Consider the following 20,779-nt stretch of genomic DNA (forward strand, 5'->3'; position numbering starts at 1 on the left):
AAAAGACCTGAACCCAGTTCTGTCTGACCCTCAAATCTCCATCCCTGTCACTCCATGGAGGGAAGATCCTCCATCCTGAGAAGGTTCTGGAGGGTTTGAAGTAGCATTTTTTAAGATAGACTTTATATTTTAGAGCAGTTTTAGGTTCACAGCAAAGCTGAGTGGAAAGCATCAATACATAGAGTTCCCGTATTACCATGTCCCCACTCCCCCGACCCATACACAGCTGTCCCGCCATCAACATCCCCACCAGAGTGGTACATTGGTTACAAATGATGAACCTACATTGACATGCCATTATCACCCAAAGTCCAGTTTATACTAAGGTTCACTCTTAGTGTTGTACATTCTACGGCTTTGGACAAAAGTATAATGACATGTATCCACCACTATAATATCACACAGAGTAGTTTCGCTGCCCTAGAAATGCTCTGTGCTCTACCTATTCATCCCCCCACCTCCTGCAATAACCCCTGGCAACCACTGATCTTAGTGTCTCCATAGTTTTGCTGCATATAGTTGGCATCATACAGTATGTAGCCTTTTCAGATTGGCTTCTTTCACTTAGTATTAAGCTTTAAAGATTCTTCCGTGTCTTTTCATGGTTTGATAGCTCATTTCTTTTTTAGCACTGAATAATATTAGACTGTCCCATTGTCTGGATGTACCATAGTTTATTTATCCATTCACCTACTGAAGGGCATCTTGGTTGCCTCCAAGTTTTGGCAGTTATGAACAAAGCTGCTGTCAACATCTGTGTGCAGGTTTTTGTGTGGACGTGGGTATTCACTTCCTTTGGATAAATACACAGGAGTTTGATTGCTGGATCTCATGGCAAGAGTATGTTGAGTTTAGTAAGAAGCTGCCAGGCTGTTTTCCAAAGTGGCTGACCATTCCCACCAGCAATGAATGAGAGTTTCTGCTCCTCTGAAGACTTGAAGTAATTTTTGGAGAAAACCAGCCCCAGCTGAAGGAGGTGGGAATGCAGCCACTCTGAGGGTCCTTGGGCTCTCAAACGGGGCTGACCTTCCACAGCAGGCAGGAGACACTGGAGGCTGGAGAGAAATGGCCTGGGCCCAGCACCACCAGGGAACTGACACCCTTGCTCTCCTAGAGCTCACACTTCCTGCCGTGTGGACAGCCAGCCTTGAGAGCAGGCCTGGGGCTATTTGGGGACTCCTCTAGGTCAGCGACTTTGTGGTTTTTTTTGCCACACCACGAGATCTTAGTTCCCTGACCAGGGATCCAAACCATGCCCCTTGCAGTGGAAGCATGGGGTCCTAACCACTGGACTGCCAGGGAATTGCCTAGGTCAGGGACTTTGGATATAATCCTACCTTGGGGTCAGGACCTCCAGTCTGGCTTGGCAGCTGCAACCCTAATCCTTTTGTCTCCTGCCCCCACTCCCATCCCAGCCCTGAGTCCCACTCCTGATAACCCCTCAGCTGCTAGAAACTTGACTCCCTCCACCCCAGTCAAGTCGCCTTGCCCCCAGAAGACTGCCCCTGAGCCAGAATCTCTCAGATGAGACCCCATTCTGTAGCAACCAACTTCTGCTTGCAGGAGCAATGCCCATCATTTGAAAACTGCTGGCCCCTATCCCTGCGGGCTTGTTTCCTCTGTTATATACATGGGGATAGTAGGCTATGGGGCTTTCAAACACTGTAAGAATCTCATGAGATAAGAGAAAGAGCTTGGTGAATTGAAGGGCCCAATTCTTCTGTTAGGAAATACCCTGTTAAATGGTACCACCAATTTCACCTGCCCCAGGGTGAGGGGGTGCTGCCTACAGAAGACATTGTCACCCTCAAGGGGCACAGAGTCCTTCAGCAGAAAGGAGTTTGAGGAGGCTGCAACCTCAGTGATTATACTTATCATGAGCTCTGGGCATTCCTAAAAAAGCCTAACTCTGGCAGTCTGTCACAGTGCAGGTGGGGTTACATTGCAGAAAGCAAAACTCAGGGGCCCTTTCATTCCAGGATAACAATTGGTTGAGTGCTTGGCTTGTGCCAGCCACTATACTAATGTCTATTCTAATGTACATCGCCTTCTCCCCTTCCTCCTTCACCCACCCCCTTCTCTTCCTCCTCTTCCCTCTTCTTTTTGGTAACAGTTTTATTTAGATATAATTCACATACCATGCAATTCATCCATTTAACATGTACAAATCAGTGGTTTTTAGTATATTCACAGAATTGTGCAACCATACCATAATTGATTTTAGATATTTTCATTACCCCAAAAGGACACCCTATACCCTTTAGTTATCATGCCCCAATCTCCCTGCTCCCCCAGCCCCAGACAAACCCTAACTACTTTCTGTCTCTATAGATTTGCCTATTCTGGACATTTTATATAAATGCAATAATAGACTTTGTGGCCTTTTTTTTTTCTGGCTTCTTTCACTCAGTACAATGTTTTCAAGGTCATCCATGTTGTAGTCTGTAGCAGTACTTTGTTACTTTTTCTGGCTGAATAGTCTATTGTATAGATATACCACATTTAAAAAACCCATTCATTAGTTGATGGGCATCTGGGTTACTTCTACTTTTCGGCCATTATGAATAATGTTGCTATGAACATTCATGTACAAGTGTTTGTGTGAACATATGTTTTCATTTCTCTTGGGTGAAATGGAGTGAAATTGCTGAGTCAAATGGTTGCATTACCTTCTCTAATTCTCACATCTACCCTTTGAAGTAGAAACTATTATTATGTCACAGTTGAGGAAACTTGAAACTCAGAGAGGTTGCCCAAGGCCACATGGTGAGTGAATGGTGGAGCAGGGTTTGGAACCCAGGAAGTCTAACTCAGATCCCATGCTCATCCCGCCTCCAGGGTATCAGAACTTTTGTTTTACCTAAGAGGTAGCCTAATCAACAAGCATCTGAATCTCAAAAATGGGGCCAGGCTCCTCGGTACAAGGATAGCCCAGCCAGGCATGGACTCTGAAGGGCCTAGTTTGGGGGAGGGGGGCTAGCCAGTTATCTTGTTCACCTCCTGGGGTGACCAAGGATCTAGGAGACTGGGAGAAGGCTTAAGGTTAGGGTTTCTGGGTCCTTTTCAAAAGTTTAATCGTTTCTGTGATAGTTTCTCCTAGACTAGACTGCCTTGAGGATAAACATGAGCTCCTGGAAGCAGTGTAGTAAATGGCCAGAACATGGGCTTTACAGGTCAACTGCCCAGGATGGAGGAAGTCTCCATCACCTCTTTGTGCCTGTGTTCCCCCATTTGCACCACGCCCCTGCACTGAGGGCTCTTCAAGCTCTGACTTGTCAGGTTCCTCCAAAGATGACAGGTTTCAGAGGAAAGTAGGATTAGACACTCTAGGGCAGGGCCCCAAAGAGGCCTTGGGAGGGAAAACAAGTCTGTGGGAGGAAGCAAGTCCAGATCCTTGCAAAACAGGGGGAAAAAAGTGGGACCAGTAGAGGATACTACGAAAATTGTCTCTGTGGGAATCTGCTTTTGGGGTCTGGGGAAGGAATTCAGGTGCATTTAAATTCCCCACCTATACTCCTTTTCCGTACCTCACTTTACGCCTTTACAGCATTCCTCATTGTTCTAACTAAATAATTGAGTCAGGACTGTGATTCTCATGCGAGATCCTGGGTGTAGTTTTGTTCATTGCTGCACAAAACTCATTGCCTGGCAGGTAGTAGGCAGGGTTGTCAGATAAAATGCAAAAAGCCCAGTTAAATTTGAATTTTAGACAAGCAATAAATTATTTTTAGTATGAGTATGTCCCATTTATTTGAAATTCAAATTTAACTGGGCTTCCTGTATTTTATCTGCTAAATCTGACAACCCTAGTAGTAGGGTCTTGATAAATAATGTGGAACAAATGGATAAATGGGGTTTTGCCTTGGCTCCGCCCTAAACTTGCGGTTTGACCTTTTGGGCAACGCTCCGCCCCTCTCTGGGCCTCAGTTTCTCTGAGAAGTGGGAGTTCGGGCAGCGACCACTGCGCAGGGATCGCCAAGGCAGGAGAGCGCTGGGTGAACTGCCAAAGAACAGGGAGGAAGCTAGGGTCATGCCTGTACGGGACAGCCTGGACCTCCATACTGGGTACCTCCAAGTCCTTGCCGGGGCCGGCGAAGCCCCAGCCCCGCCCCTCCATAGTTGGGGCCCGCCGGAGGCTGTAGCCATGGAGATACGGGTAGCCTGGAGCCCCTCCCCACAAGCCACGCGTTTCCGCTGCGTTGGAGCCTTCTGATTGGGCGGCCGTCTGGACGCTACCACCAGCCCCGAGCCCGCTAAGGGGTAGGGGAGGGATCTTATCTTCGTGAGACCCTTGCCCTGAAAACCTGTGCCTGGGGACTTTCTAGAGGAGGATGGGTTCTCTTCTCACGCGGGGAAAAAGGTCGAGTCCCAGGTCGGAAGAGTGATCATTGCTTCTTCTACTAGAGCGTATGCTCATGCTTCTCCCTGAGAAAGAAAGGGGGCGGGAAAGTCGGCAGCGCCCCCTCGCGAGCCTATTCGGTCCCCAAAACTTGGAACACCGGAAGTGCTGGCGACGTGTCAGTGCGCCCTATTCTAAACCTTCCCCGCTAGGCCCCCTTTCCTATTCAGCTGCGGGACTCCGGGGCCGCCTGGGCGCTGCACCCCGCCACTTCCGCGTTGAACCGCCGCTTCAACCCAACTCTGCGCGCGCTCCCTCTCATGCCTGATGGTTGGGCCGGCGCCTGGGAGTAGCCACGCCTTTTCCCGCGCCTGGCAGCCAATGGGCGGGCGTCTCCCGGCGGGGTGGTGGGTAGTTAATGAGGGCCGGGTGCTGATTGGCTGCAGGGTCGTGGCCGGGGCTGGGAGGTGGGGTAGGTTGTTCCTGAGGTGGGAGGTGGCACCCGTGGCTGAGAAGTAGGCCTGAGAGGGACATGTCTCCGGCGGCTGAGGCACAGCGGCCCGTGGCGCTGTTTTTCTGAGTCCGGGGCGGCCTGGCGGGGCTGAGGACAAGGCTCGGCGGAGGCTGCCCCCCGCTGTGGAGGCCGCCATGCTGGGCGCCCGGGCGGTTGAGGGAGCCGCCGTGGCGCTCCTGCGACTGCTGCTGCTGCTGCTGCCGGCGCTCCGGGGACCGGCGCTCGGCGTGGTGGGCTCGGCTGGGGCCGGGCTGCCCGAGAGCGTGATTTGGGCCGTCAACGCCGGCGGAGAGGCGCATGTGGACGTGCACGGCATCCACTTTCGCAAGGACCCTTTGGAAGGCCGGGTGGGCCGAGGTGAGAGCCCCTCGGCTGAGCCGCCGAATCCCGGGCCTGCCGTGCCCGGCGCAGCGCGCCGAGGGCTGCGGGCCCCGAGCCCCTTCCTCGACCCTGGGGCCACGTCTCTGGAGCGAAGTTTCTCTCTACGGTTTCCTCGGGAACCCGATCAGAGCCCAGAGCCTGGCACTGGCTCGAAGCTACCTAGAGCCGTCGAGGCAGAGAGTTGGCGAGAAGTGATATTTGGACCTCGCATCCTGCATTTTCTTAACCCCTCACCTCCACCCAAGCTAGGAAAGTAAAGACGAGGGCGGCCTATTGCCGCCTTGAGGCCTCACGGGTTTTTCAGTTATCGCTGTCCCTGACCCGGAGGTTCTGCTCGCCTTTCAAGTCAGTTTCTGGTATATTCCTGCTGACCCAGAAATGGTCCGCTTTCTTTACCCTCTCTGCAGGAGCGGGGCTTGATTCTTAGCCAGAATGGAAAGGAATCTTCGAAGAGGATGGGCCAGGAAAGTTTGATTGTAGCCTCCTCCCCCAACCCCCTTTGGAGCGGGGCAAGTGTGTGCATAAAAGTAGAAGCTGCAGGCCCTTCCCAGAGGGCGGTTATGTCGAAACCCTACTGCACGGGGGGCTGGTGGTGTGTCAGCTGGGTCAGCCAGCGTAAGGTCTGAATATTTCGTCTGCGAGTGCGGAGAACCTACCCTAAGTGGTTCTGAGAGGTGTGATTCCAGCTTATGGGAAAAATGATTTTGACTTAATTGGTTGAGCAACAGTAGTTTTGACAGAGCTGCACAGTTCTCAAAGTTAGTGTAAGAACTGCCACGGGAGCTGGTTAAAAATACAAATTCCAGACCTGTAGATTAAACCCAGGTTTCTGCACCCAGGGCTTCTGATGTAGGACATCTGCAGACCAGTCTTTGGGAAAATCTGCTCTAGACTCTGTTTCTTGTGTTAGTAGGATTGGAAAACAGGATTAAGAAGGAAGTTCCTCGCTTCATGTGTTGGAAGGAGATTTATGCCGTATGCTGGGTTCAGAGGCTGCCAGATTGGCAATATGCCATCTCCAGAAGAGTAGGAGACAGACTTTCTCACTCTTTTTTCCACGATGCCAGATTTGGCTCTTGCCTTTCCTAAAGGGTGTAACTTAGTTCTTCCAACCAAGTTAATTGCAGTGTCCTGGAGTTTGTTATATTGGGGAGTTTATTGCTTCCGTACATGTCAGGGTGTTGGGACACAGAGCTGTTTTCTGAAGCACTATGTTTGTCTTCAGTTTAGCTCTGGAATTTATTTAGCCCTGGCATGTAGGTCTCAGTAGCCTGGGTTCAGCTGAGTCAGGGCCCTGGTCTCTAGCAGCTTGTAACAGCAGCCAAAGCCAGACTTAATAGCAGGAGGTCATTGCTATCTCCATCCTGGACCCTTCCTCTTTCTTCATGGGTGTGGGCAGGGAGGAAGGAGACCGTTTGTGGACTTTGCCTCTAGAGATAGCCATGGTGAGACAGTGTGCAGATGGTTCCTTTCACTTAACAGATACAAGGCTTTACATAGGTTACATTATCCTCTTTGGTCCGTTGTGCAGAGGAGGGAGCTAAGACCACACAGGTTTAGTCCCCAGCTACTCCCCTTATTCAGAAATCCTGGTGTTAATTTGCTGGTGCCGGCGGGTTTGGTTCTTTTTTTTTTGGTCTGGTCAGCAGTCAGCCAGGCTCTCTGTCCTTGGGTTATTATTGGCTCGTGGTCGCAGTTCCTTTGGAAGAGTTTATTGTAGCAGGTAAAAGTATGCGACTTACCAAATTACCAAAGCTCATGTGTACTGGAGTCCTGTCTCAGACCCTGCCACTCCATAAATGGAGGTTCCCTGCTCCACTCTGGCGGTCCATTTGGGTATGAATTGTAGCAGTATTAAGGCGTGGATGGAGAGTAGAGGGCGGTTGTGGGCTTGTAGGCTGTTGTAGCTTGGACCAGCCAGTTGCAACATTGCACTTGGAGGGCTCCTGAGAGTAGCATTTTGCTGGCTTTAGGTCTGGGGCTGAGAAGTGATTTATCTTCCTCTCTCAGAAGGCAGCTAGCTCTCTAGTTTCTTTCTGTGCGAAGGAGTCAGCACCATCAGGGGTGGTGCAGCGGTTCCCTCGGCCTGCCCTTCTCTGGCACTGTTTGGGTAAAGGTTGCCAGGTATTTGGAGACCCTTGCCTCCTGCAGCTATTTATACTAATTGCGGTAGGAGCTGTACGTCTTTCTTTCCCACATGCCTGTGATATTGTTTCCAGCACGCGAGGAAAGTCCATTTTTATGTTGAATGAATTCAGGTATTTGTTGCCAAGTTAATCCAGATAAGAGTTTGGCCTGCTTTTGAACTTGCTTTTTCTCTATAGCGTCTTTGTAGTTCAGCATTCTCGTAACCGTGAGTGGCCCAGGGCGCCTAGTGGCTTTTGCTTTCAAAGGCACTTCATAATGTTTATTGAATTATTTCTGCCTTGAGGATAGCTAGTGCTCATAGAAGATGCTGATAGCCTGGGAAAGGCTTTTTTCAACGTGTGTGCTTCAGCAGATGGAGGTACCACTACCGAGAGTGATTCAGAAGCGCTCCGTGTGGGATTTTGGTGTGCTCTGCATTCCAGGTTCTTTTTCACTTGCTCTTTCTGGGTTCCTCTTGACTCTGTGGTGGAAAAGACCTGGTTATTTGGCTTGATGGCATTGAACTTGGCTTGGTTTTAGGAGATATTTCCTCTTCATAGAAGGATGCCCGCTAGTCATTTGTATGACCTTGAAGTATTCACTTTCCCTCTCTCAGCCTTGTTTTCCTTCTTCATAAAACTTGTCATGCTTTTGAAATCAGTGACACGAGTCTGAAAGTTCTCCTGTCCAGAGTAGGTTAAAGTGTCTCTATCTTTTTCTTTGCTCAATGACCTTTTACATGGAATTAAAAGTGGAGCAGATTGTGGCTCTGGAGGGGAAAAATGCTGGCCAGGGGCCTGAGCCCATTGGGTGACTAATTCTGTAGACCTAATGAAGACCCTTTCCTTTTGGCTGGGGAAGGATTTGGCTTTGGGGAGATAAGAGCTTGAAAAGATAGTGAGAGAGGCACTGCTACCTCTGATTTGCTTAAGGCCAAGCGATTTGCTTAGAATTCTCTTCCTAGACTGCCACATAAGGGGCAGGCTTTGTTTGCAGGCCCTCCTAGCAGCAGTTCACTGGTAGAGAATTTAGGTAGGTGATACCCCATTTTCCAGGTGAGGAAACACCTAGAGAAGACAACTTGTTCCACATCACATAGTAGGTGGCAGAGCCAGGATTCAAATCCAGGCCCATCTTACCTTCAGACCTGGGCTGAATTTTTCAAGTAGCCTGGTGACTCCATTGTCTAGAGCTAAAAAGCTGCGGACGTAGTATGGGCCCTTTGGTCCCCCTCCTTCTTTGGTTAACTATCTGAACCATGTCGTGCCAGCTGCAGTGGTGTGCTGCGTGCGTACACTGTATTTCAGAGAAACTTAGCTGTGAATGCATAAAGGCTGGCGGGGGGTGGGGGTGGGGGAGAAAAAGTCCTTTTTGCTATTGTCTCTTTTGGGACTTGGGCAAAACTTTGCCTGTGGCAAATCTCGTGGGAAAGCCACTTGGGAAAATATTTAATGGTAATTCCAAGATTGTTAAGTAGTTTTTTGCTCACATGGCTGAGTTTTCATAGCCGTGGGACTGAGAGTGCCACAGATTACATTACCGTCAGTTTCTCACTTGTTCCATACTGGAAGGGGGGAAAAATGATTCTCTACACATGCACAACCTTTTCTGTGTCTCTGAAAAGCAAATCTAGTGACCGTTCCAAATTTGTAAGGATCACGGTCCTTGGGGAAGAGGGAGATTGTTAGAACTCAGTTGGAAGAGGACTGGCAATCTTTTCATCTTTACAGGTTTGTGGTCTGAGCCTGGGACAGAGCTGGGGCAGTTGGCAGTACATCCTTTGCAGTGCTACTAAGGCCCGCCCCCCCTTCTTTGATTTCTCGAGGAGAAATAGGAAGAAAAAAATGCCTGGAGACAAAAGTGCAATGAGTTTCCTGTTCATTGTCTCATCGGTCCATCTGATCTCCAGGCTGCCATTCACTTACATGAACTGTTAACACTTCTGTTTATTTTTCCGAGGGCTTAACCTTAGCCATTGGATCTTTTAGTTACTCTTTTACCTCCCTTAGAGATAAAAGATCCTCTCCCTTGGAGTTTCAGAAGATAAAGCTCCGGGGATGACCGCTCTCAAACATCATCCAAAGGATCTAGGTGCCAGATGTCTTCAGAGTCACCGTGTGAGATTGGAAGATGGTCTTAAAATCTTAATTCCAAGACTTCTCCTCCAAGGTGGAGGAGAGACTAGGCCCATGTACTGAAATCACTGCTAAGTCTGTGGTTTGGAAAGTATCAATAGATTGATGGAGCCCTGGAAAGCATAGCTAGTCATCTCTGGGGCCAGAGGGTGGAATCTTATATTTGAGGAAAGACCTGGGTATAGTTTGTAATGTGGGGGAAAGAAAAACATGTACAGGCCGGTCTCCTACTAAGATTGGGGGCAGGCTGAGGGCAACAGAGGTTTTTGGCTCTTCTGAGACCCACCCAAGTAAGAACTTTTTACTATTACTCCACCTTATTCCTTGTCTGTCTGAAATGGGAAAGGTGGCTCCCTGTGGACCTGGGCATCTTAGGCCAGAGGTGCCAATAGGACCGTGGCACATTTTCTTTCCCTGCTCGGGTGGCTCTGGCCCTGTGGAGAGGAGTGCATGGCTTGACTGCTCTGCAGGCACCTCCTTTGTTGCCATTTGTTCCTTCAGCGAATCATATGGAGTGCCTACATATGCGCCAGGGCCTGTGTCAGGTGCTGGGGATATAGTAGGAGCTTTTTTTCCTTTCGGTTTGTCTGGGGGAAAGTTCAAGAGCCTGCCGTGAGGTTGAGTTCTATGAGTCTGTGGGAAGTAAGGTGTTTGGACCCAAAGGAAATTAGAGAGCATCACATCCTTTTTTTAATGAACATATTTCTTTTGACCAGCCTTGGAAGTTTTTGAATGAAATAATTATAAAAAGCAGCTAAAGCTGGTATCTTATCTGTAGTAAAGACAATGAAGAATGATTTTCCTAACAGATATCCTGTTTTTTATTTAGACTGAGCTTTTCTGAATGAGGAAAAAAAAAAAAACATTCTTTGAACTTAATTGTCTTGCGGTGTTCCTGGCCATCCCCCTGGTTTTATGAGGTTTCTCTGAAGCTCTCCCTCACCAGGGAGCCCAGCAGCTGTAGCATAGTGCTTTGTTCTAGTAATGAGTTAGACTTGTTCCCTTCCCATCACTCTGGATATAGTTGGGGAAAAGTCATTTTCACGTGCTTTCAAAAAGTTCGCTATGAGGGTTATGGGAGCTTCTTGCGGTGATTAGTGCTTGGTTTCTTTCATTTTACTCTTCCTTGGTAACAGGTATCTGATTCTTGCCTTTGTGGCTGGTCTCTTGAGAGCCAGGTGCAATGGGGGTGGCCCCTTCCACTGGGAGGGTTATTAGCATTGCTCTGGAAATGCCTCTGGTGGTTCTGGGGTCTCCACTCTTCTTTTGTGTTTTGCCTCTGACATGGTTTCTCTTTGTCTTTTGTGCCCAGCCTCTGACTATGGCATGAAACTGCCAATCCTGCGTTCCAACCCCGAAGACCAGATCCTGTATCAAACAGAGCGGTACAATGAGGAGACCTTTGGCTACGAAGTGCCCATCAAGGAGGAGGGGGACTACGTACTGGTGTTGAAATTTGCTGAGGTCTACTTTGCACAGTCCCAGCAAAAGGTGAGGCCTGGTCAGGCCCCTGCTTGACCAGTGGGACGAGCTTGACCACTTTCGGATAGCCCTCTGCTAAGGGCCAGAGAGTGTGTTCCCAGAAGGGAGGAACAGATGAGCTGGATTTTTTTTTTTTTTTTTTTTTTTTTTAAAGGCCGTACCATGCGGCCTGCGGGATCTCAGTTCTGCGACCGGGGATCAAACCCGGGCCATGGCAGTGAAAGCCCAGAATCCTAACCACTAGGCCACCAGGGAACTGCCAAAGCTGGATTCCTTTTGCCCAGCTGTGTCCCATTACTACACGACTGAACTTGCCTTGGGGTTGGTGACAGAAGGCTATGCCAGAATCCTAGTTCTTGGCCACTAACTAATCCTCTTAAGGCCCTCCTGGTTATAGCCTCTCCCTTCTTGGTTGTCAGCACCTTCTTGTTTTTAGCCCTGTTCTTTTCCTGTCCCTTCCTCTGAATTTCCTTCTTTCCATGTTGAGCTTTTTGTTTGTATTCTTTGTTCCCTACGGCCAGTGTGCGACCTTGACAGTGAAGGAACATGGCTTTGATTTGGCTCAGGTAAAGGACTCTAGCCACCCTGGAGTATATCCAGTCCTGTCATTCCTTGAATTACTTTTGAACTTGAAGCCCAGGCAGGTACCTGATGTCCAGCTGGGGAAGGGGTGTGAAGCGGGTGGTTTTGACATTGTCTCCTTTTCTCATCCTGGCAGGTATTTGATGTGCGATTGAATGGCCATGTTGTGGTGAAGGACTTGGATATCTTTGATCGCGTTGGGCACAGCACAGCTCATGATGAAATCATCCCGATGAGCATCAGAAAGGGGAAGCTGAGTGTCCAGGGGGAGGTGTCCACCTTCACAGGGAAACTCTACATCGAGTTTGTCAAGGTAACGCTCCTGCTCTGCCCTCACAGCTGAGGGTGAGCTCAGAAGAATGGGTGCAGGGGGGATGTTTGCTGCTGTGTGGGGTTGACCGCTGTTTCCCATTTCCTAGGGATACTATGACAATCCCAAAGTCTGTGCACTCTACATCATGTCTGGGACAGTGGATGGTAAGTTGTGTTTCTGATCTGCTTTTTTTTTTTTTTTTTTTTTTTTTGGCGTTACGCGGGCCTCTCACTGTTGTGGCCTCTCCCATTGCGGAGCACAGGCTCCGGTCGCGCAGGCTCAGCGGCCATGGCTCACGGGCCTAGCCGCTCTGCGGCACGTGGGATCTTCCCGGACCGGGGCACGAACCCGCGTCCCCTGCATCAGCAGGCGGACTCTCAACCACTATGCCACCAGGGAAGCCTCTGATCTGCTTTTTGACGTGGTCTGAAGGATATGATTGAGGAAGCCCTTGGGGGATGGTTTAGCTGATCGCTCTTTTGAAAACACTAATACTTAAAGCCCTATTGTGGGGAACCCAGAGTCTGGTGGCTGGGGGTGAAGTGTAGCATGGTACTAGCCGTAAGCTTCTGAGTAAGATCTGTGTTCACATCTTGCTGCTGCCAGTTAATCAGCGGATTGGTTTTGGACAAAATCCTTTAACCCTACTGTAAATCGGGATTAATAATGTTACCTGTGGTGTGCCCTGAGCCTTATAGTCATTTGGAATTGCCTAAAACTTATCCTTATTCTGTTTCTTTGACATCTGTGTCCTGGGGGCAGAAAGAAGAGAAAAGCAGAAGGAAGGGTCCTTGAGTGTTTTGGTGTGCTCCAAGAGAGTGCAGCATCTGAGCAAAACTTCATTTATTAATGTCTCCCTGTCCTTGGGATCCAGCCTGAGAGTACATCTCTTTCTTAGGGTTGAGGGTCCTGACTGCCAGCTTTCCCAGGCTGATTTTTGCAGAGAAAGTTTCTGTCTTAGTGACTTTTCTCCCCCATCCCACCTTTGTGCCTTTCGGCACCTCATCCTGGATGCACCGAGGCTCGCATCCTATTGTTTTGACGTCCCAGAGGATGTCTTGCCACCAAACTGATTTGTAGCCAGAGTCCCTCAGGAAGGGACAGAGAACAGAGGGGTAGTGTGTGCTGAGAAGCCACAACTCTGTGGATCAGCTTTTCCTTGATTGCTGTGTGAATCAAAAGGGAATGTGGGATTGTAGGAGGGAGGAGGAGAGGTTTGAAAAGGTTAATCTTTGGGTGTCGGGTCATTGTCCTTGTCCAGTCTGGTTCTTTCTGAGCTCTGAAGAAGTAGGACAGGAAGGGGAGATAGTGAACCTCTCCGTGCTCAGGGCTTTTACTATGTTTTAGTTAAATCTAAAGAAGACAAATGTTTGCACAGCAATCTGCTGTTCTCTAGGCTGGGAACTGTTTCTGCTCCTTCCTGTGGATCCTGCTTAGGTCACAGGGTCTCTTTACTGTGACTCATTTACTGCCCTTAAGGGCCTGACTTAAATGCCATGGGTCCTACTTAAAAAGTGTTTTTCTTGTGTCAGATGTACCAAAGCTGCAGCCTCATCCAGGACTGGAGAAGAAAGAAGAGGAGGAGGAGGAGGAAGAATACGATGAAGGGTCTAATCTCAAAAGACAGACCAATAAGAACCGGGTGCAGTCGGGTCCCCGCACGCCCAACCCCTATGCCTCGGACAACAGCAGCCTCATGTTTCCCATCCTGGTGGCCTTCGGAGTCTTCATTCCAACCCTCTTCTGCCTCTGCCGGTTGTGAGAACAAATCACCATGCTGAACAGGTGGAGGGGTGTGGGAAAGAAACCAAACATGTTGGTTTGGGTTTCTGTATTTTTTACAGTGATTAACAAAAACAAACAAACGAAACACACACACACACACACACAATTAAAGGAGATGAAAAGAGGCGGAGTGAGTAGAGAGCAGCCCTCATCCACCACCTGGTCCTAGACCTGCTCCAGTCCTAGTTCTCTCTTTGTGGTGGTCCCCAGCCGTCTCTTTCCTCTCCAGGGTACATAGGGTAAACTGGATCCTATCTGGTCCAGGGTCTTCGTCCGTAAACGCAGTGGAAAGGACTCTGAACTCAGAGCAGACACGGTTCCTTTTTTTAGGTTAGAAATTAACAGCAGAGAAATGTCATCTTCTTACGTGAGAAGACTAGCGCTGGGAGTTGGGTATGTTCTGAAGTTACGTCCGGATAAGTTTTCAGATGTCCTGGGATTCAAAGTGTGTGTGTGTGTGTGTGTGTGTGTGTGTGTGTGTGTGTGTGTGTGTGTGTGTGTGAAGGTGTATAATTTGTATGATGAAAACGGAAGGGGGATTAAAAAGAAGAAAGAAAAGTAGATACTTCCTTACTTGGAAGCCTTTCTGGTTTTAGCCCAATGATGGTTCCACCTTAAGTGTTTGAGCTTTGTCATTGCTTGTCTCCCTGACATGTGCCAGTTAGAGAACTGTCTGGTATCCGAGACGATTAGTTTATATCAGGTCCTCAAGTTGCCTCTGACTTCTTACCACAAACAAATCATTTTGATTTCAGTGCCTGTTGGGGACTTGATTTCCTCTCTCTTTCTTTTTTTCTGAACCTGGCTCATTTGAAATCTCTCTCTCAACCATCCTGCTAAGTTATTGCCAAGAAGGGAAGGAGACATAGGGATTTGGGGTGCCCTCTGCTTGAATGTCTTATCCTCCACCACCTCACCTTACTGGTACCTCCCTCCCTGGATCTCTGAGCCAGCAGCCAGGAGGACCTGACCCAGCAGTTCTTTTATTGGCCCCTTTGTAGGGTCTTGCTGCCAGGGGACAGGGATGCTTTCCAGCCTGCAGCAACAGAACACTTGACCTTAAAAGTCTCTTCTGGTCTTTGGATCAGAAAAGGCTTATGTTAGCATAACTTAAGAGCAACCTCGGAGACTTGAGCCCTACTAAGTGACTGACCACTGTTGAGAGTATCTAGTACCTGATGTTCATTTATTCCCACATCCTTCCATGTCACGGTTCAACCAGTTTTGGTTTAAGCCTAGAGCTGCCCCAAGGAGCTAGACTGATTGTCTGTATCTGGCCCAGTGACGCCTCTCACTGACCTTAATAGCGTGCCCTTTTTGTCCTTTCATTTCCTTGTCCAAGTCTCAGCCAGGTTCTTGATGTGACGGGGCTGAAAGATTGCCAGTCAGCCATAGTCCTGGCAGCTCTGAAGCCACCCTTAGCCTCTAAGTGTCTGTCTTGAATTCCCTGGGAAAATTTCTGCAGGAAGTGAGGCTTCCCTGTTCCTCTCCTTTCTGGTCCCTGTCATCCTTTTCCCAGTTAGGGGAGCAATGAGGGAGGACCCAGCCAAGTTACAAGGCATTCTGTGGATGGAAAGCTGCAGGATTAGCTTATGCTTGGGCTGGAGCAGCATAGAATCTCAGGCTGGCTCATCTTTTTAGAATGTGTTTAATTTTGAGTTTGTCTCTTTGGATATGTTTTCCAAGAGCTCCATATATTTGAACTGCTCATTATGTGACAAAGTAAGTAGCCCTTGGGCCCATGTCCTGGGTTTTGGTTCTTAATGAGTTACTCCAGGTCAGCATTTAGTCCTTTGAGAGTCGTAGCCCTTTATTTCAGCTGTGACTTAGGCCTCGATACTTGGGTACTGAGTCAGGCAGCTGGACAGCTGCGGCCTGAAGCTGTAACCAGAGGAACACTTCTGGAGTGCTTCATGAAGCTCCCTGCGTTACAGGATGATGTCCTGAAGCCTTGGTCCTGGGGACCACCTGCCTGGGGCAGTGGACATCCTGACTATTAATTGGGCTTCTGGCAGGGGCTTCGAGTCCCATTCCGTCACAGCTCTCCAAAGCCATAGGCTACCGCCAGTGGAGTAAACAGGATGCGGGAGGACTTGCTGCCTCCATTTTGCCTTGTTCATTAGCTTGCCTGGGTCTTTCTGAGGAAGGAGGGCTCCCCGCCTCCTCACCTCAACCCTTCCCTTCGGTGACTCAGAGTCTCAGAAGGAAACCCTGGCTCCTGGGGCCATTTCCTAACGGTACTGTAAGCCAAGCAGCTTTGCTTCTGCCTCTGTTTCCAAGCCCACCCTTTCCCCCTGAGCTCAGGGATAGGGACGGGCACTTTCCTCTTTGGTTGTGTCTGAAAGGAAGGAACATCTTTCTGTGGCTCACAAAAACTAAAGGGGAAGTGAGGAAACAGAAAGAAGTATGGGGGGGGGCTAGGGTAGAGTCCCCTGGACCCAAGCACACCCAGATCACAGAGCTGCCCAGGGCTGGTTATGGTTGGCTTGTGATGCTGAACTTGAAAGTTTTTTTTTTTTTTTTGGCTCTTTCAAGATGATATAGGTACATGAAGTTTGGGTTAAAGGGGTGGGGATGGGGTACTCTTTATTTTTATTTTTGTATTGTGTATGTCAAGAGTCACTCTGTTGTTCATCTTTTGCTTTTTGCACCGTTTGTCCCCACGTCTGTATCCTGAGCTGGTTCTAGGGGCTGAGAGGCTGCGCTGTATGGGAGTCTGGCTGGGGTTGGGGAGGTGAGAAGTCACGCCCGTTAGGCGTGGGGAAGGAGAGGGCTGGGCTCTTCTACTGGATCCACGCTAGTCCTAGGGTTTTAGATCTTCCTGAGTCCAGCTGGCCAAAGCCAAGAGCAGTCAGCCAAGGTGAAACTCTTGTTGCCAGAAGTGTGGCTTGGGTTCAGTTTCCGGGTGGACTGGGCAAAAGATGTCTGAGGGAGGTGAGCTGAGAGTCTGCAGTGTAGTCCTGATTTGGGTCAGGGACCAACTGGCCTCTAATCAGACGTTTTGGGGGCTTCACTCATGCTGACGGGAACATCATGCCAGGAAACAATCTTTGGGACCCATGTCCCCTAAGCCAGATACGTTTTTCTAAAAAAGCCTCCACTATTGAGGAGAAGCTGCTCAGTGTTTACCTTGCGTTCTGGTGACTTGAAAGGTGGTTCTCTTTGTGTCAGTGGTGTCAGACTTGCAGGAGGACCACAGGGCCTGCAAGCTTACCTGTCGGTTTGAGAGTGTGATCTTGTTTTCTTGTTCCCACTGTTTGCCTAAGAGATACTGGCCTGAAATTGGAGGATCACAGTAGAGGTCACTTAGGCTTGGAAGAGATGGGGTGAAGTTTGAGTTAAGTTTACCGCCCCCTTTCTTTGCCTGGGAACTGTTTAATCCAGTTTTAGAATTGTGATTTGACTTCTTTTCTTTTTGGAGAAGCTTCTGTTTTAAGGAATTTCTCTTCCTCTGTATCCTGCCTCTGCTCTCTCCTGGGAAGGCCTGGCCATGGCTTCTAGAATCTCAGTTGAACTTCAGAAAACAGCAGCAGTATTTTCCCTTTCCTAGCACTTATATTCCTTTCCCTAGAAATTGGCTCACCTTGGGAAGCACAGGGGGAGAATCAGCAGGTTCTTGACCCTCCCTGGGGATTGGGGAAGGACCCACCCTGTCAGCACAGTGCCTTGTCCTCTCCTGCTCTGAGCCAGGGTGGGCGTTCCCTGTAGATTCAGGTCTGGGCAGGGGGTCTCACAGTCCCTTCCTCCCCCTCCCCTTTGCTGGCTGGCTCTGACCTAATTCAGGTGTCTTCTTGCCTCGAGGAGCCTTATTGGCATCCAGTGGCAACATTAATACTGTCCTCCATGCCTCTCCAAAAGGACCTAGAAGAGCAGGTGAGCTTTCCAGAGTGAGAGATGGATAGATGCTCCTGTTTAAAAAAAAACAAGTTGGGGAGGGAGGGTAAGCTTTGGGCCTCCTTCCGCTGTGGCCCCTGAGGAAGGAGCCTGGGGCGAGGCTAAGTGATGGTGCAGAAGCAGAACCAGAAACACCCAGGATGGGTTCAGAAACCAGAGAAGGAATCTCCTTTTCTTCTATGGGAAGATGTAATTAGGGATCAAAGAGCTCTAAGAAAATTGCAAAGAAGCCTTCACGTTCAAGCTTCGGAGAGATCAGAGTAATTTTTCCCTTTCAGTCCGAGCTAGGACTCTTTCTGTATTTATACCTCTCCTGGGGCAAGAGGGCTAGATTTCCTCATTTTGTTACAAGACTAGGTTGGCACCAATGGGTCCGCTTCCCAGCGAGTGCGGTTTCTTCCCTGTACATGGGTGGCTTGCTGCCGCTGGTTTGTCCTTGCCCAGCTGCCTTTGGCAAGCTGGCTGTAGGCTGCCAAATCATTTGGATAAGGGCAGATGATTTGGGGCCTGGCTGAGTTGGCAGGAAAAGAGCAGGATGGATCTCTTGGGACGGGTTCCCCCCTCCCCACCCCCCAGGAGTATAAAAACAAGGAGCCAGGATTGTGCTGGCAGCCTGGGAAACAGTAGTGCCTGCTGGAGTTGGCACAGAGGGCCCTGGCACCTCTCGCATCCAGGCAGTCTTGTGAGAGGGGAGCACGTAGCACCAGGAAAAGCAGAACTCCATTCTCACCTCTATTTTGAGCTTCGGGGCTTTATTTCAGTACGAGGAAAAACAACAACAATCTGAAGTGCGCTTTCCGTCCTTTCAAAGGACAACTGTCGGGAAAGGAGGGCTGAGTTGCCAGGTGGGAGGGGAGAGTTGGCAGGGAGAGGCATTATGGCAGAACCAGGAATGAGACATCCTTGACTCCTGTCTTCTCTGGTGTGTCATGATCCAGGGAATGAAAAGAAATTTGACCCTGGATTAGTTTCCTCCTTGGATTTTCCTTCCACCAAATTCTCCCACGCTTGGACCAGCTGCCCATTCAGAGCTCAGGGCAGCCTCTTCAACCACTACTGGCCTAACCTGGCTCGTCAGGAAACCAACCCCACCCCTCTAGATTGGGCCTGGCTGCTCTATTCTGTACCAAGTACTGGACAATAGTGTCCAGTTCTTAGTAGCCCCTGTAGCTCCTACTCTAGATTCCCATCCTCTCCCTGCAGAGGCCAAACCTACTCTCTGTCTGTAGCGACAACACGCATTTCCAGCGACACAGTGAGATGTGATTGAGGAGCTTCGAACCTGGCTGGCCCGGGAAAGCTGTAGGGCTGGATAGAGCTCTTTCCTTCTGGGCTGTCTCCATCTATCCCTACCCCTTCCATGCCCCACCCTACTCCCACCAGAAAGTAAAAAAATCAGGATGTTTTTCACTGTCCATTGCTTTGTGTTTTAATAAACAATTTGCAGTGACACTCTGTGTTGGGACTGAGTTTGAACTTGATTGCAAAGAAGTGACGTGATGGGGTGGGAGGAGGGAAACCCAGGGGTTCTCTTGGCTGCTAAGGGTTCTTCCGTGATGAGGCTGGGAGCTTTCTTTTCTTTTCACCAGGATGTTTGGTTAAGGGAACGGAGTTTTGTTAAATGCTACCCGGCTATTTCAACCAGCAGCGCATTCAAGGAAAAATAAACAGTTGTTTTGTTTCCACTTTCACTGGAACACCAGGCCATGACACTTTCACTTCCAAGGCACACTGAGCCTGCTGCTTCCCCTCCCGTTTTCCCCTCAGCTTCCACGATAGCCTGTGGACAGTCTAAGCCATGGGACGGTTTTCTCTGCTTTCTCCTTTTCTGATGTGTTGTCAGTGTTGACAAGGGAAGGGGCAGAAAGAGCAGGAAGGATTTTTTTTTCCTATAATTTATCCACGTTTTATAGCTGAGGAACATGAAGCTCAAAAAACTTTAGTAATTTACCCCAGGCTAGTCAGTAAATGATCAAGCTGGGATTCAAACCCGGTCTGTTTGTGTGCAAAACCCATGATCTTTCTAAGGCTATAAGAATAATAATTACAGATATCTTTTATTGAACCTTTGAAATGGGCCAGGCACAAGGCCAAGCAGTTTTACAGATGTTATCTCTGTTTAATCTTCAACAAACCAGCTGGTACTCACCTTTAAGAGGTGAGGTGACTTGCCGAAGACCACACAGCCAGCAAAAGGCAGAACTGAGGTTTTACACCAGGTCTCTTGCTCTTAATCATTATTCTCTCCAGCCTTCCACTACCCCCCTGATGCCATGTGCTGTGTTCCTCCAAGCAGGAATGGAGGCTGCTGGTTTGGGGAATGGGAGGGAGAGCTTGGCCTACCTCCCTCAGTTATCCCTTGAAGGGCAGAATTCAGTGCTCAGCTCCAAGAATGAAGCCTGTGTGGATGGAGTCTGTTCTCAGGGCCCAAATAAGCCAGGAGGCCCACAGAGCCTCATTCTTAGCTTGAACCCACCCATAACTGTAGTTCTTTACTAATTTAGACTTGGCTGTTACTATTTCAAGTAGCTTCGCATGAGCTGCCAAATGGGGAAGAGACCTGAAGAAGCCCTGCTCTAGGGACTCGCAGGGAGGGAAATTGTCTGACAGAAGATCTTGGGCCAAGTGCAGGGGGTTGGGTTAAACTACTCTTGGGTCCAGATCTTAATCTCACTAAGGAAATCAGGCTCCCGGTTGGCTGGAGCCGGTGTGTCGGACCTTTCTCCGTGCTTAGTACCCCATGCCCCTCCACCCCCCACAGAGGAAGAGAGATGAGTTTTTCCAACATTTACTGGAAAGCCTGTTGCCATAGCAATGGTAAGGGGTCAAGGCAGAACAGAGGTGAAGCACAGAGGTGTGGAGTGGGCAGGCCTCTGCTCTCTAGGAACCTGAGATGGTAGGCACCTCACTGCGGTACTCTGGCCCAAGAGTCTTAGTTTTGTTTGTTGCTAACCACTTATATTAGTGAAAAATAACCCCACTTAACTTTTTGGCTTGGGCCTTGTCCTAAGACTCCCTCTCCTGGGTTTTCTTACGGCTTCTACTTGACTCCGTCTGTTGCTTCCTCAAGCCTTGGTCCCCAGCTCATTTTCCTCTCTGCTCTGACTTGACTGTTCTTTTCGGTCACCGCACTTTCCAGTCCAGCTCCATGGCTTCTCCCTGCCCAGGGTGCCTGCTCTCAGCGGAGGGGTCCTGGAGAAAGAGGCCACTTAAATGTATCGTCATAG

General features: G+C 49.3%; 1 protein-coding gene across 1 annotated transcript; it reads left to right on the top strand.

Annotated features, from left to right (window-relative positions):
• The first annotated feature begins 4,819 nt into the window (after positions 1 to 4,819).
• Positions 4,820 to 19,004, top strand: MLEC (malectin). The gene is made up of 5 exons (XM_007129978.3): positions 4,820 to 5,210; positions 10,809 to 10,987; positions 11,697 to 11,873; positions 11,980 to 12,037; positions 13,406 to 19,004. The coding sequence occupies exons 1-5, from the start codon at positions 4,988 to 4,990 to the stop codon at positions 13,633 to 13,635; spliced, it is 867 nt and encodes a 288-aa protein (XP_007130040.1). The 5' UTR covers positions 4,820 to 4,987; the 3' UTR covers positions 13,636 to 19,004.
• The last annotated feature ends 1,775 nt before the right edge of the window (positions 19,005 to 20,779 follow it).

Source organism: Physeter macrocephalus, unplaced genomic scaffold (assembly GCF_002837175.3).
Source record: "Physeter macrocephalus isolate SW-GA unplaced genomic scaffold, ASM283717v5 random_250, whole genome shotgun sequence".
Taxonomy (NCBI): Eukaryota; Metazoa; Chordata; class Mammalia; order Artiodactyla; family Physeteridae; genus Physeter; species Physeter macrocephalus.